This window comes from Anabas testudineus, chromosome 1 (genome assembly GCF_900324465.2).
Source record: "Anabas testudineus chromosome 1, fAnaTes1.2, whole genome shotgun sequence".
In the NCBI taxonomy this organism is placed as follows: domain Eukaryota; kingdom Metazoa; phylum Chordata; class Actinopteri; order Anabantiformes; family Anabantidae; genus Anabas; species Anabas testudineus.
Window position 1 is genome coordinate 25,265,154 of NC_046610.1, and position 12,115 is coordinate 25,277,268.

Here is a 12,115-nt window from a genome sequence, read left to right on the forward strand (position 1 = left end):
GTGGAAGGTGGAGAGAGACGGAGGACAGAAAGAGAGAGGGAGAGTGAGTGGCCAGGTAGCACACACATACAGTATATATACGAAGAGAAATGAAGGGGGTCTCTGTGAGGGGAATGAGAAGCACTGAGATCCAGAGACCACCAAAGCTTCTAATCATTGCACTTATTGGTCGTATTGGTGATTTCCCAGATGAAACACAACAGTGAATAGGATGGCCTACTTATCCAAACCCTATTTCCATTTCCTCTGAATAATCCATTCAGGTACTCTGGAACAGTATGAGGAAGAATCAGTGGAGCTTTATGGTTTGTTTAAACATGTCTATTTTCCCCACTTAGTGGTGTAATTTAAGGTGCTGGCCCAGAGTAGTGTTTGGGTGAATGTGTGACAGCGGCTTGGACGGCTGTGTGGTCTTGATGTCAGGTGAAACAGGTGAAAAAAAAAAAAATAGCACTTTAGTCATGAGATGGAGCTGTTGCCTTGTAAACATATCACATGCAAGCAGCTCCAGATGGTTTTGTAGAGATTTGCATTGCCACATGCAGAACATTTCATGGCTGCACACATTAAGCTTACATAGAGATTACAGCTGAATGCAGTGAAATGTAGAGCACTGTTTGTTCAAATGTGCGCTTCACGATCTCCACCGTGTCACAGTCTCAGACTGACCAAATGAGCTTACACCCTTCATTTTCCTTCCATGTATGGTGGCCACGTGTACAGCAGACATAAGCTCCCTCTGCAGCCTCATTACTAGGGCTAGTACCACACCTACCGCACAGTATGCGTCCTAAAATAGAACCCTGACACTTTCTGCAGCATCAGCCCTCCAGGCTCACTTCACTCCTGGCTGCCCGGATTGTTACTACCCTGACAGTTCCTCCGTAGTTGGTTGAGGTGAAAGCTTTTTGTTACGTGCTGGTTACTGTATAGATGGGGGAGATATGCTGGATACAACTGAGTTGGACAGCACTTGTGTGGTGGTGGTAAACTGATTCAGCTGAGGACAAGATGGGAGGCCAGGTAACAGCAATTTTAAATGTAATGCAAATCAAAACCACATCTTTGTCTGAAATAACTGATACATTAAAATGTAGAGTTGATCGATTTTAGATTATTTCCACCTTTCCATAGTTTATTTCATGTCTGTAGAAAACAATACTCAGATTGCACTGACTGAAACTGATTTTGAAGCTTCCTTCCTGAACACTGTCGGTCAGATAATGTAGCTGTCTGCCACAGAAGAAGATCAGGCATGTCAGACGCATGAATAATGAAAATCTTAAAAACCTCTCAGTCTCATCTGCTGCTTGCTTCATGGAGAGGCAGTGACGTAATCTGTCCATGACATTTACAATGTCAAAACTGCTATTCATTGGAGTTCATTTGAGAACATTTGTTTTTTTTGGTAGTCGTCACTGCTTTCAAACACTAAGTAGTTACATCTATTGATTTCCCTGTTGATATAACGATTTAGTCTGATATACCCAATGGTTTGCTATTGTCTGCATGAGGGTGATGGTATAACTACTGCTTAGTCATAGATGACCACTTCAAAAAAAGGAACATCACTCTGTACAATCGTGCTGTTTGGAAAGCTAATGAGTGGAATGTGTGAGCATGACAGCTGGTGAATTCTCTCTAGATAAAAAGCTGCCTTCTCACATCATGTTGTTTTCACAAGGCTACTGACCTTATGAAAACCGCCTCACACCTAGCAACAATATCACATTTAAAAAGACCATCTTCGACACAAAGTTACATTTGACATTAACTGGCTTGCTGCTAATGTTAGTTTACTGCAGGGGTTCCCAAACCTGGGCCTCAAGCCCCCTACTCTGCTTGTCTTCCAACTATCCCTGCCCTATTGTACCTCCCTGCGGATCAGGTAGCCACAGCCAATTAGAAGCTGAAGGTGCCAGTTTACTGTGTCTTCACCCTCCTCTGAGATGGTATCTCCCAGCATTGGATCGACTGAACACATCTGATCCAGGTAATCTGTGTCTATGAACAATGGCATAAAACAAATCTTGACATATTCTCGGCTGTGAAGGATCAACCTGTTAGATCCTCTGTTGCCTGAGGAAAGTAGGCCACATTTTTCAGCTGCATTAGAAGGAGCCCTTGGAATGAGTCTTGTTGTGACATTGCGGCGCATTCATTCTACAAATGCATCCTTTGAAAGAAGCAGGCTCTGAACTGAGACACAGCTAATATGTCGGATTTAAGGAAAAAATATATTAACCATCATTTCATTTGTGGCTCCACTCAGTGTTTATACATTTACAGGCTGTGACATGTCTTAAATGTATCATGGATACACAGCAGCTCTTTCTTCTTTTTATTTTTGACTATAATTTGTTGAAGAAATTTCGTTGTACTTACCAATAGAAACGATTAGGAGCCACTCTCTCATGTACCAGTTGCCACCTCCTCCCGAACTCCACCGAGCTGTACAACTGGAACAAAACAACCAGGTACCAGTGAGTGTGCTGATTTACTCACCAACTTAACAGGCAATCAAATTTACCATGTTGTGTGATGCAAGCCATCCAAATTGCTGCATTCGCCTTTGAAATGATATTCATTTTACTAGCGAGTGGGAGACAAGCTCGGCCTAACACACACACACACACTCACACACACTGTAAGTAAGAGTAAGAGTTCTTTATTTAAAGCCAATAAATTAGATTAAACTTTACATGTGATTCAAAGACAGCGGAGGAAAAGCGTGCCTCAAGAACATTGAGAAATATAAGCCTTGTCTTCCTACACGACTACCTATTACTGTGGAAACCTTACAGAGACTACACACAGAGACGGACACAATGAAAATAGGACCGTAAGGAAAGATGTGGAAACTGAAAGCTTTCCTTCACTGGAGAAATGCATCGCGCTGTAACAAGCCTGCGACTGAGAGAGGAGAGAGACCAGGAAAGGAGCCTGAGTGTGGTGGGTGGTCATTGTTCAATAGTCTGTACATCACTGGATTTTTTGGAGTTTTCTGCCAAGTACACAGAGCGGGTTGGAAAAAGCATGTGAAATCTCAGCGTAATGGAACTAACTATCCATAAAATGAGAACTCTCCAGTGTCTTAATTTGTTCCCATTATTGTTCCGTTGAGATTTCAGAGGGCCCTGTTTGTGTTGATTTACAATGCCTTAAACCAAATTAATAAGTCTCTGAGATTACTAGCGCCACTTTAATATAACACTGGTGAATTGCATTTCTTTAAACTAAATTCCAGAGAGGCCTGCTACTGTTTTGTTAGGCTTTTTTGTTTTTGTGTACTTTGATTTCATATCTATTGCTGTTTTTGCTTGTGTTTGTCACTCTTTACTTTATTTAATTCTTTCTATTTTCATTCTCTGCTGTGTCTTGTGAAGACCCATAAGTGACACAGTATTCAAATCAATTTATTTTATTATTTTTTTATTTATTTTAATACATTTATTTGTTTTGTTAACCCTACCCCATTAATCAGTTTCCACACTTATTTGTTTCTACATTTCCACAATAGAACCCCAGGATTTTCAAAATTAAACGCTCAGTGACACAGAATCACTGTATGAACTTTGTATATAAAGATATACTGTATGTAAGAGTTGTTTGGATCTGGCTAGTTAGAGGGTACCACAGTTGTCTTCTCTCTGCTTCCTCAATTGAAATTCGGTTCAACCCTTCAGGTGCAAATAAAAATGTGCTGGAAGTGTATTTCTTTCTATATATTTGTTGATCTGTAAATCAGCAGCCTTATGATTTACTCACTGAAGTCCTTCTGTCTCCAAAAATACACCTGCTTTCTCTGACAGAGTGCAAAGGCAAAGCTGTTTGCTCTGTAGCTTACAGCTGGAATTTAATGAGCCATTAAATGTATTTCAGCATTTCTGGTCTGGACTTTTTCCATTTTAAGCATGAGCAGTCATGCATAATGTGTAAACAATCATTTATTAGCAGACAACAGAACATGTGAATCAGTATATATTAATTTATTTTCTAATTGCATTTATTTACTCTCTCAAAGCGTAGACCTGCATTTAAAACTTAACCTTGAGAACATACAGATGATCACTGCCTTAAAATCAATACATTTCTTGTATGAAGGGAGTGCTGTTCTTTGGATTTTGTTTTAGATTTTTCTTATATTTTCCTGTATGCATATTTTCTCTTTTAGTATATTTTATTATTACCATTATATCTGATGTGTGAATATTCTCTTGTCAAAACAGGGAGAGACTAACGGCACAGGCAATGACATTTCCATGACTTCCATGCCAAGCTGTGCTAAGCAGATGTAAGTGAGGGGGGCAGGGTGGAGCTGGTGGGGTGAGCAGGAAATGACTTTGACTAATTATCCTCCCACAGAAAGTTAGTATGTAGCCAAGCAAGTGACAGTGAAGAGGCAGAGAGTAAGGGACTGGGAGTTAAAGGGTTGGTGGAGAGGGAGTTGGTGCTGCCTTAACAACCTCCAAAGGTCCCCCATACAACAAATACAGCAGCAGGTGAGGAAACTGAAACATGTGGAGGTGATGACTGAGAGTCAGGGCAGGGCTCACTTTGATATTGTGCACCGGGCAAAATGAGGCAGCTCTGCAGCAGAAAAAGTTGTGTTATAAAAATGATGCTATCCGGAAAGATTGTTGAAATGACGTGCATTAAAATCTGTGCCTCTGAGGTTCATGCACACATAAAGAGACAGTAGTTGAATGTAGGAAACTGTAGTTCTAGGGGTGTGGTAACCAGGTCTTTTCATATGGAATAATGAGTCTGCTTGTTTGGTTATCTGGTGTAACAACCACAAACAACTCTGAAATTGTACTTTGCTTTTGCCACTGGCACAACTTTCAGTCCACTTTTTAGCAACACGCTCAAACAGCTCTATAGTATTCCTACGGGTCATGGAAACTATTCCACTACAGCTCTTGCAAATTACCCTCTTTTGTTCTGTGTCTGTCATTTCAATGCTGAAATAATCCCTTATTGCGAAGTGCTGTTTTTCTTTGGTATTAATTCACCTAATGATCGCTCTGGCTCAGCGGACGCCAACGCCGCACTCCACTGCGCTCTCCTATTTGTCTTTTAATGGTGGGCTTTAAAACTACTGGCTGGGACAGTGCTGACTGGGGAGAACAGAGGTATGCTCACTTGATTAGTAAGTAAACTGCCGCACAAAACGTAATGGCGTAGAAGAACTAGAGAAGGTTACACCTTGATGATCACCTTCTCTTATCCTACATTTTGTTTATTGCGTAATTCTTTACGTTGGCTAGAAAACGGTCTCTGCTTCAGTTTTTACTAGAATCAGAACATTTTCAACTGATGGTTGTCACGCTGCATCAAAGGACATGTGCATAAAGTTGAGCTTTTTTTTCCAACTATCCCCTGTAGTGGACTTGGGCTCCTGTTGAATTTGTTATACTCGAGGGGGCCGCAAACTCAGGTCTCACTGATAATGAATAGCAGCTCCTGCCTTTTGAATCTGTATGTGAATGTTGTGTGACTTTGTAATGTGAATATGTTTTTTCTGCTATTTCCCTCAAGATTATGACAACTTTTCACAGTTATCAAATACTGTCAGTATTACAAACCATGGTGCTGGGTTATCAAGTCGGGAAGAGAGATCAAAATGACAATGAAAAGAAGACGATAAAGGAATATAGAAAGGAAAAGGAAGATGGAGTAGCTACTGGAGCAATGAACAGGTGAGGTTAGAGAATATGTCTTATGCCCATAGTGTTCTTCTCCTTTGCTTTAAACAATTGAGTGTAGCAATTTGTTTACACTGCAGCAAAGTTAATTTCCAATTCCAGATGTAGTCTACTTCCTCAGTAAGCTGTTTTCCTTCTTTTAAATGCAACTCACATGCCAACTCTTCCCTCGGGGTAAGATGGCATGAAACAATCAAACTGGTTTCACAAGTTAGTGAACTACAACCTCTCATGAAAAATCTCTAAAATTCGACTGTACTTTCTTTCTTGGGGAACTACAAATATTAACTAAGTCAAAGTAAATCTATAACAATAATTGAATATGATTTCATACAATGACAAAACAAAATCGAAAAACTAAGTGTTAACTTAACCTTGTGCAGTCGGGCTACAATTCCTATAAGGTTCAGAAAATAAAGTTGAGAGAACTGTAACTGACAAGATAGAAATGCAGACTAAAACACATTTTCTAAAACACAACTGCTTATATTTTCTTTGCTAGTCAAGTTAATCTAGTTAGTATAAAAATCATCCAAATTAAATTAAGCTAAGAGCAGGTTACTTAATTCTCACTTCTCAAATGAGGATGTTCTTCTACTACACAACATATATAAATCAACAAAATGAATATTTTTAATGTAAATTCTACATTTAAATGCAACTAGATGCAGTTAGACTGTATTACTGCATTCATAATAATGAACCATGTGGTTATGTGTTGTGTGCAAAACTAAAATACAAAAAATGTACTGTACTAGTATTTATTCATATTAGCGACAAAGTCAGAGAGGCCAGACTGGGATGGTTCGGACATGTTCAGAGGAGGGATAGTGAGTATATTGGTAGAAGGATGTTGGAGATGGAGCTGCCAGGCAGGAGGGCAAGAGGACGACCAAAGAGGAGATATATGGATGTCTTAACAGAGGACATGAGGTTGGCTAGTGTTAGGGTAGAAGATGTTCATGATAGATTTAGGTGGAAAAGGATGATTCGCTGTGTCGACCCCTGATGGGAAAAGCCGAAAGAGAAGAAGACTAGTATTTATTCATACAAATGATAAGGTTTGGTACTTTCGAAGAATTATGTTAGCATTGACTTGAATTTGGCCTCTCAGACAGGGTAAATACCACCAATGGGTAGCGTGATACTGTAAGGAATGCAGTATGTGTTGATGGTTAAGGATAAGTTGAGGGTGCTGCAATTTATTACCATCAGCAAAACACTGTCTGAGATACTGAACTCAGGGCAAGTGTCACCCTCTACCTTTAGTAAAAGCTGATGATTGTTTGTAAAAACAGGCAAGAAGGCTGTTTTTAAGTCAAATGCTAAGTAAATATTATATGTGGCTTCCCTATGCCAATGTGTATCTGGTTTTGTAAACAGCAGCGTAAATCATAAACACGAACACAAGTCTACATTTTGGACCCTTGAGTGAGAATGGATATATCTAGGCAGCACAAAGAAACAACCGTTTCCTTCTTTTTTTTTTTTCTGCAAAGAAAATGTGGTAAACAGATTGCACTTAGCAATTGTTCTACAATTTGTCTGTCAAACCCCTTCATACACTCACTAACATACAGATATGTTGCACATTGTGTCGTTTTCAAAGTCATTACAAAATAGGGGAAAGGAGAAGACTGAGATGGAACCTTTAAAATAACAGATGGCCTGTAATAACGCCTCCACTGCTATTTGTTGTACATATATATATATATATATATATATATATATATATTTAAGTAAAACAAGATAACACTAAAAGGTTTATGTGTTTAAGTTGACTGTAAGTTGACACTAAGCAATAAGATAATGCTTTAGTTGCATTCACAATAATTAAGATTAAATTTTAAAAATAAATGTCAAAAAACATGTTTCTTTATTTTAATTGCCTTTTTGCAGTGTGTTTACGTATTTGGTTGTTTATTTTTTTTATTTTTTTTGACATTGAGTTTTCTGTATTTGGTTGTTTACTTTTTTCTTTTTTTTTTGACATTGAGTTTTCTTTATTTGGTTGTTTTTTTTTTTTCTTTTTGCATTGAGGAGTTTCTTTTATTGAGCTCGGACTTTTTGCAGCCTGTTTGTATATTAAGTTGTATTTATTGTTTAAACCTAGTTTGATCAGAGTCAGAAAACTTTGACTGCTGAGTTGCTTCTGTACAGTACACCTGGGTTCAAAAAGTGGAAGCAAGACCTTTTTGAGACTAACATAGAGTAGAGTAGAAATAAAGCAATTTAGGTATGATTTAGAGGTGACAAAAGGTACTGGTATTTAGAAATATCATACAGTATATGCTGCAGTCCAGCCTGTATGAGAAGATTTGAGGGCACAGGGTTTGTACAGGAGCTGGCATCAGGAGCAGCTCAGTGGTGTCAGGTTGAGTGCAGTATATGGGTTTGTAGCGAACGGTCTCAGCAGTGAGCACACACAGCTGCCCCAAGGGGAAAATATGTCAGTCACCACCCACACTGCTTAAAGTATGCTAATCTTTTTCACACAATCCTCAAAAAAGTTTTTAACACTGTTTTAGGATATAATACTTCCATTCTGATCGCTGGCAGTTAGGTTTGTAAAGTATGAAAAAACTGTAGGTGGGTTAAGGCAGAAGCATTTGTTAGTGTCAGAAGGAGAATGCAAGCATATAAAGGTAGCTATGTACAGTACCAATGGAGACTTGGTGTGAAGAATCAGCGAAAGCAAACCTTCATCACAACTCAAACACCAGACTCACATGGGTTAAGAAAAGCATCCTTTTAATGTACCTAGTGATTTTAAAAGGCCTTAAAATGCACTTTTGTTTCTCTGCCTGTTCCCGCATACAATGTTTTACTCATACATTGCCTCCTGCGGTTAATTTAAAACCATATACAACACTGCACTGTTATTTAGATTTTTTTTAAAAAGAGTATAATTGGCATTTATACAAAAAAATGTTTCTGGTCAAAGAACAAACAAATTCACAGAAGTCCAATACCTAGAACATGAACTGCGTTTGCAAATATATTGACTGACTGAACATTTCAATAACATGTCAACATATCCCATCTTTAGTTCAACTTTCAGTTTGGTAAATTGAGTCTTATTTTTTATTGCTGTGTTTAAACTCTTAAGAGCACTTGGCTAAAGTCAGAGAAAAGAGCAGGTTGGATTTCATTTTAATGGTATCACCCTTAAGCCCATTTGAAAATCACTACTCATACTTTTGTTTTTCACCTAGTGAAAATAGCCTTGGTAGTAGTGAATTTTTAACTACCTGAATTACACAACCCATGTTCATCCACCTCTCTCCAAAGTCAACTTCATGCACTCTTGATTGTGTGTTTTGAGCCAAACTCTTGTGTAACAGGAACTTACTGTCTCTGAGGGCACTGCATCTTCTGGCTATTGCTGCTCTTCTAAGTTAACTCTCAGCATCTTGTGTTACCTTTGAACAACCTTTGAGCACTAAACTCCTGAAGCCTCACCCCATTCTCTCACCTTTTGGTCATGGCTGTAGGCCAGAATCCAGTCCTCCTGCTCTGGGTGGAAAAGCAAGCTAAGGATGTAGAAGTTAAGCCGGTGTTTCTGGTAGGTGGCACCTTCATCTGAGCTGATCAGCAGACTGCTCTCCACCTCTGGATCAGTTAGCAGCATGATCTGATGATGACAGAAGGATGATAGAGCAGGGTTAGCAGGTTATTGGAGCTCAGAAAAAGCACAAAATAACATTTTTAGCCATGTAATACAAAATAGAAATAGACAGTGTGTTGGAAAGCCAGAAGCAGTGAATGAGTGTTTTCCTGTGTATTGAATTCTGCCCCATTTGTCTGCTCTTCACTTGCTTTTATGTGTGAGTCTGCAGTATTGAAAAGATAAAACACCCACAGACAAGTCAATCATGACTGATTACTATATCAGAGATACAAAGCACATTATTATTATTACAACTGTGGCAGCAGATTAGCATGTTAAGCATGGCAACAACAGTCAGATTTACACTCATGATGTTATATCTCAAATAATAATTTGAAAGTGTTAGACAGTATGACACTTCTTGTAGCGAGTGTGTGTGTGTGTGTGTGTGGGTGTGTGTGTGTGTGTGTGTGTGTGTGTGTGTGTGTGTGTGTGTGTGTGTGTGTGTGTGTGTGTGTGTGTGTGTGTGTGCGCGCCTCATCATTGAGATTACTGCTGTTCGTCTTTCTCGTCATTCTCACCAGCTCTGCTCAGTCAGGCCTTGAAAGGACAAATTTCCCATGAGTTTCATTCTTTTCTTAGAGGTCCAACATTTCTTTTTTTTTTTTTTTTTTTTTTACAAATTCTGGCACAGTCCCCAGAAAGATCACAAAGAAGTCCCCAGATAATATTAGATGCAAATATAATTGAATCAGTGAACCACAAGACAGATAAGTGCTAGCATCATTAGGAGAGGCAAGACTAGCAGAGAGTTGGAAGACGCACGCTTGTGGGTGTATGCATCTACACTACATATTTATATGAGCCTATGAGTGATACTGCATGCAACCACCTACAAGTGTGTTCATTAAACTAATACTGTTATTGGCAAATACCTGCCCCTGTCGTGGATGATGCTTATGTAGTTGAGGTTTAACATATCCAGGTAGTTAAGCTGACAATTAGTATTACTTTACCATCATTAGTGGCAGCTAAACTGGTAGAATGCTTTATTGCCATGTATGAGACCTGTGTCCAAGGCCTGGTGTGACCACAACTTTATTTGGTGACTTAAATTTAACTGCCACAGGAATTTTCTCATTGGGATGATTAAAATTCATCATAGAAAAAAAAGATGTTTAACAGTCGGCTAAAACACAGAAAATGCCCAGTCAGCATTTTTTATTGTTCGTTTTCAGCAGAGCCAGCTTTTGGCATAGGCCATATAGGCAGTTGCCCAGGGCAACAAGCCAAATAAACAAACAAATAAATAAATGAATACATTAAATAAAATAAATAATAGTCATATTTTTGCAGGCATAATGTGGGACTTTGCACCCTTTCCTCGTACTCTGTGTTGAAAAAAAAAAATATAAATATAGAAAAGAGAACAAGAGAACAACCCCCGCTAGATGTTATTTACAGACATCAACATCTAAAAGTCATATTTGTCATTTTGATGGGCATAGAATACTTTCCTCCTTATGTAGTGCTCCTTTAAAGAGTAATAATATTACTTTACTTATTACTTATTGCCAGTGCTGTAGTGGTGCCAGGAGAAATTTTCTTTAAAGTGGTCCAAAAAAGATGCATGGTATGTTTTACTCATTCAGTGAAAGATGTTTCTAGACAACAGCATAGAACTGAGGAAGTAAAAAAACAAAAACTATATAACTATGTAAAAACCACATTCTTGGAATGGTTGCCCTCATTACCCTGTGAGGGTCGTTGTCCTTTTACTGTCCAGACAGCACAGAATGGAGAAGAGAGAGGAATTGATAATAATGTTGCTCTCAGTGTTGCCTTCAGTGACTACAGTGTGCTCAAAGCACTTAGGTTAACAAGCTGCTGTAAGTGGAATAGTGAGTGCTTTTTACCTTGGCTTTGTCTTCCTAGAATAAACACAGGCTACCTTGTCTTACATGCTAGAATCCAGTGTTACATAGTAAAGCACAGGTAGTGGGTAATGCAGTACATGTAGGCTATGTGATTCTGATAGAGCCCTCCTTTGTTTGGAATAACAATTAGATATTTGACACTTCCACTTATATATACTAATAGCATTTTTCCTGCTATCACCATGCTACATTACTTGTCTGCTAAGTTGACTTAGTTGAAGCATCTAATGACTAAATCAAATCCCCCACTTCAAATCCACACATGGATGCAAATGATTCCTGGCCCAGCTGGCATTAACACGTGTCCTTGGTGCATACCAAATGTGCACTCTTGCCACAAAGTGGTGATACAAACTACTGAACACTCAAAGCATTTCCATGACCACAGCGGTAAACCAACATGTCTTCTCTGGAGGAATGTGTACTGCTGCCAACTGCTGCAGGTTACTTACTGCACAGACAGTGAAAAATGAAAAGAGAATGTAACAGTCTTTATGTTTCATGCTATTGTTCCCCTAGTGGTAACCCTCAAACTGCAGCTTGTGCTTGCATTGCACTTTTCATGAATGCAACATGCAAAATCTGCCTTGCATAGCTTAAAGCATCAGTGTTTACGTACTTGCAAGGTTCAATATTTGAGGCTTTACCGTCACCTAAATGTGCACTTCACTGGATAAAACTCAACATGATGAGACCTTTGTACAAAGGATTTAACATTTCAACATGCCGTGAAACACTGTAATCCTGAACCTTTGTTTCATATTCATTCATTCTTTTGATCTTAAACCCAAATGCCTTTGTGTTTACAGCAAACACAAATGAATTGGCCTTTCTATGTCAATACCTCTTACCGTTTTAAT

The 12,115-nt window shown here is 38.8% G+C and overlaps 1 protein-coding gene across 6 annotated transcripts in view; it reads right to left on the reverse strand.

Annotated features, from left to right (window-relative positions):
• Nucleotides 1–12,115, reverse strand: part of LOC113162548 (VPS10 domain-containing receptor SorCS1) — a 135,844-nt gene that overhangs the window by 33,512 nt on the left and 90,217 nt on the right. For all 6 annotated transcript variants that reach the window (XR_003298826.1, XR_003298827.1, XM_026360732.1 and 3 more), the window contains exons 4-5: nt 9,184–9,342; nt 2,386–2,459 (exon numbers count right to left, since the gene is read on the reverse strand). Coding sequence is in view for 4 of the 6 variants with exons in the window: in XM_026360732.1 (XP_026216517.1) it covers nt 2,386–2,459; nt 9,184–9,342 (233 nt within the window). In the remaining 2 variants the exon portion in view is untranslated. The remainder of the gene's footprint in view (nt 1–2,385; nt 2,460–9,183; nt 9,343–12,115) is intronic.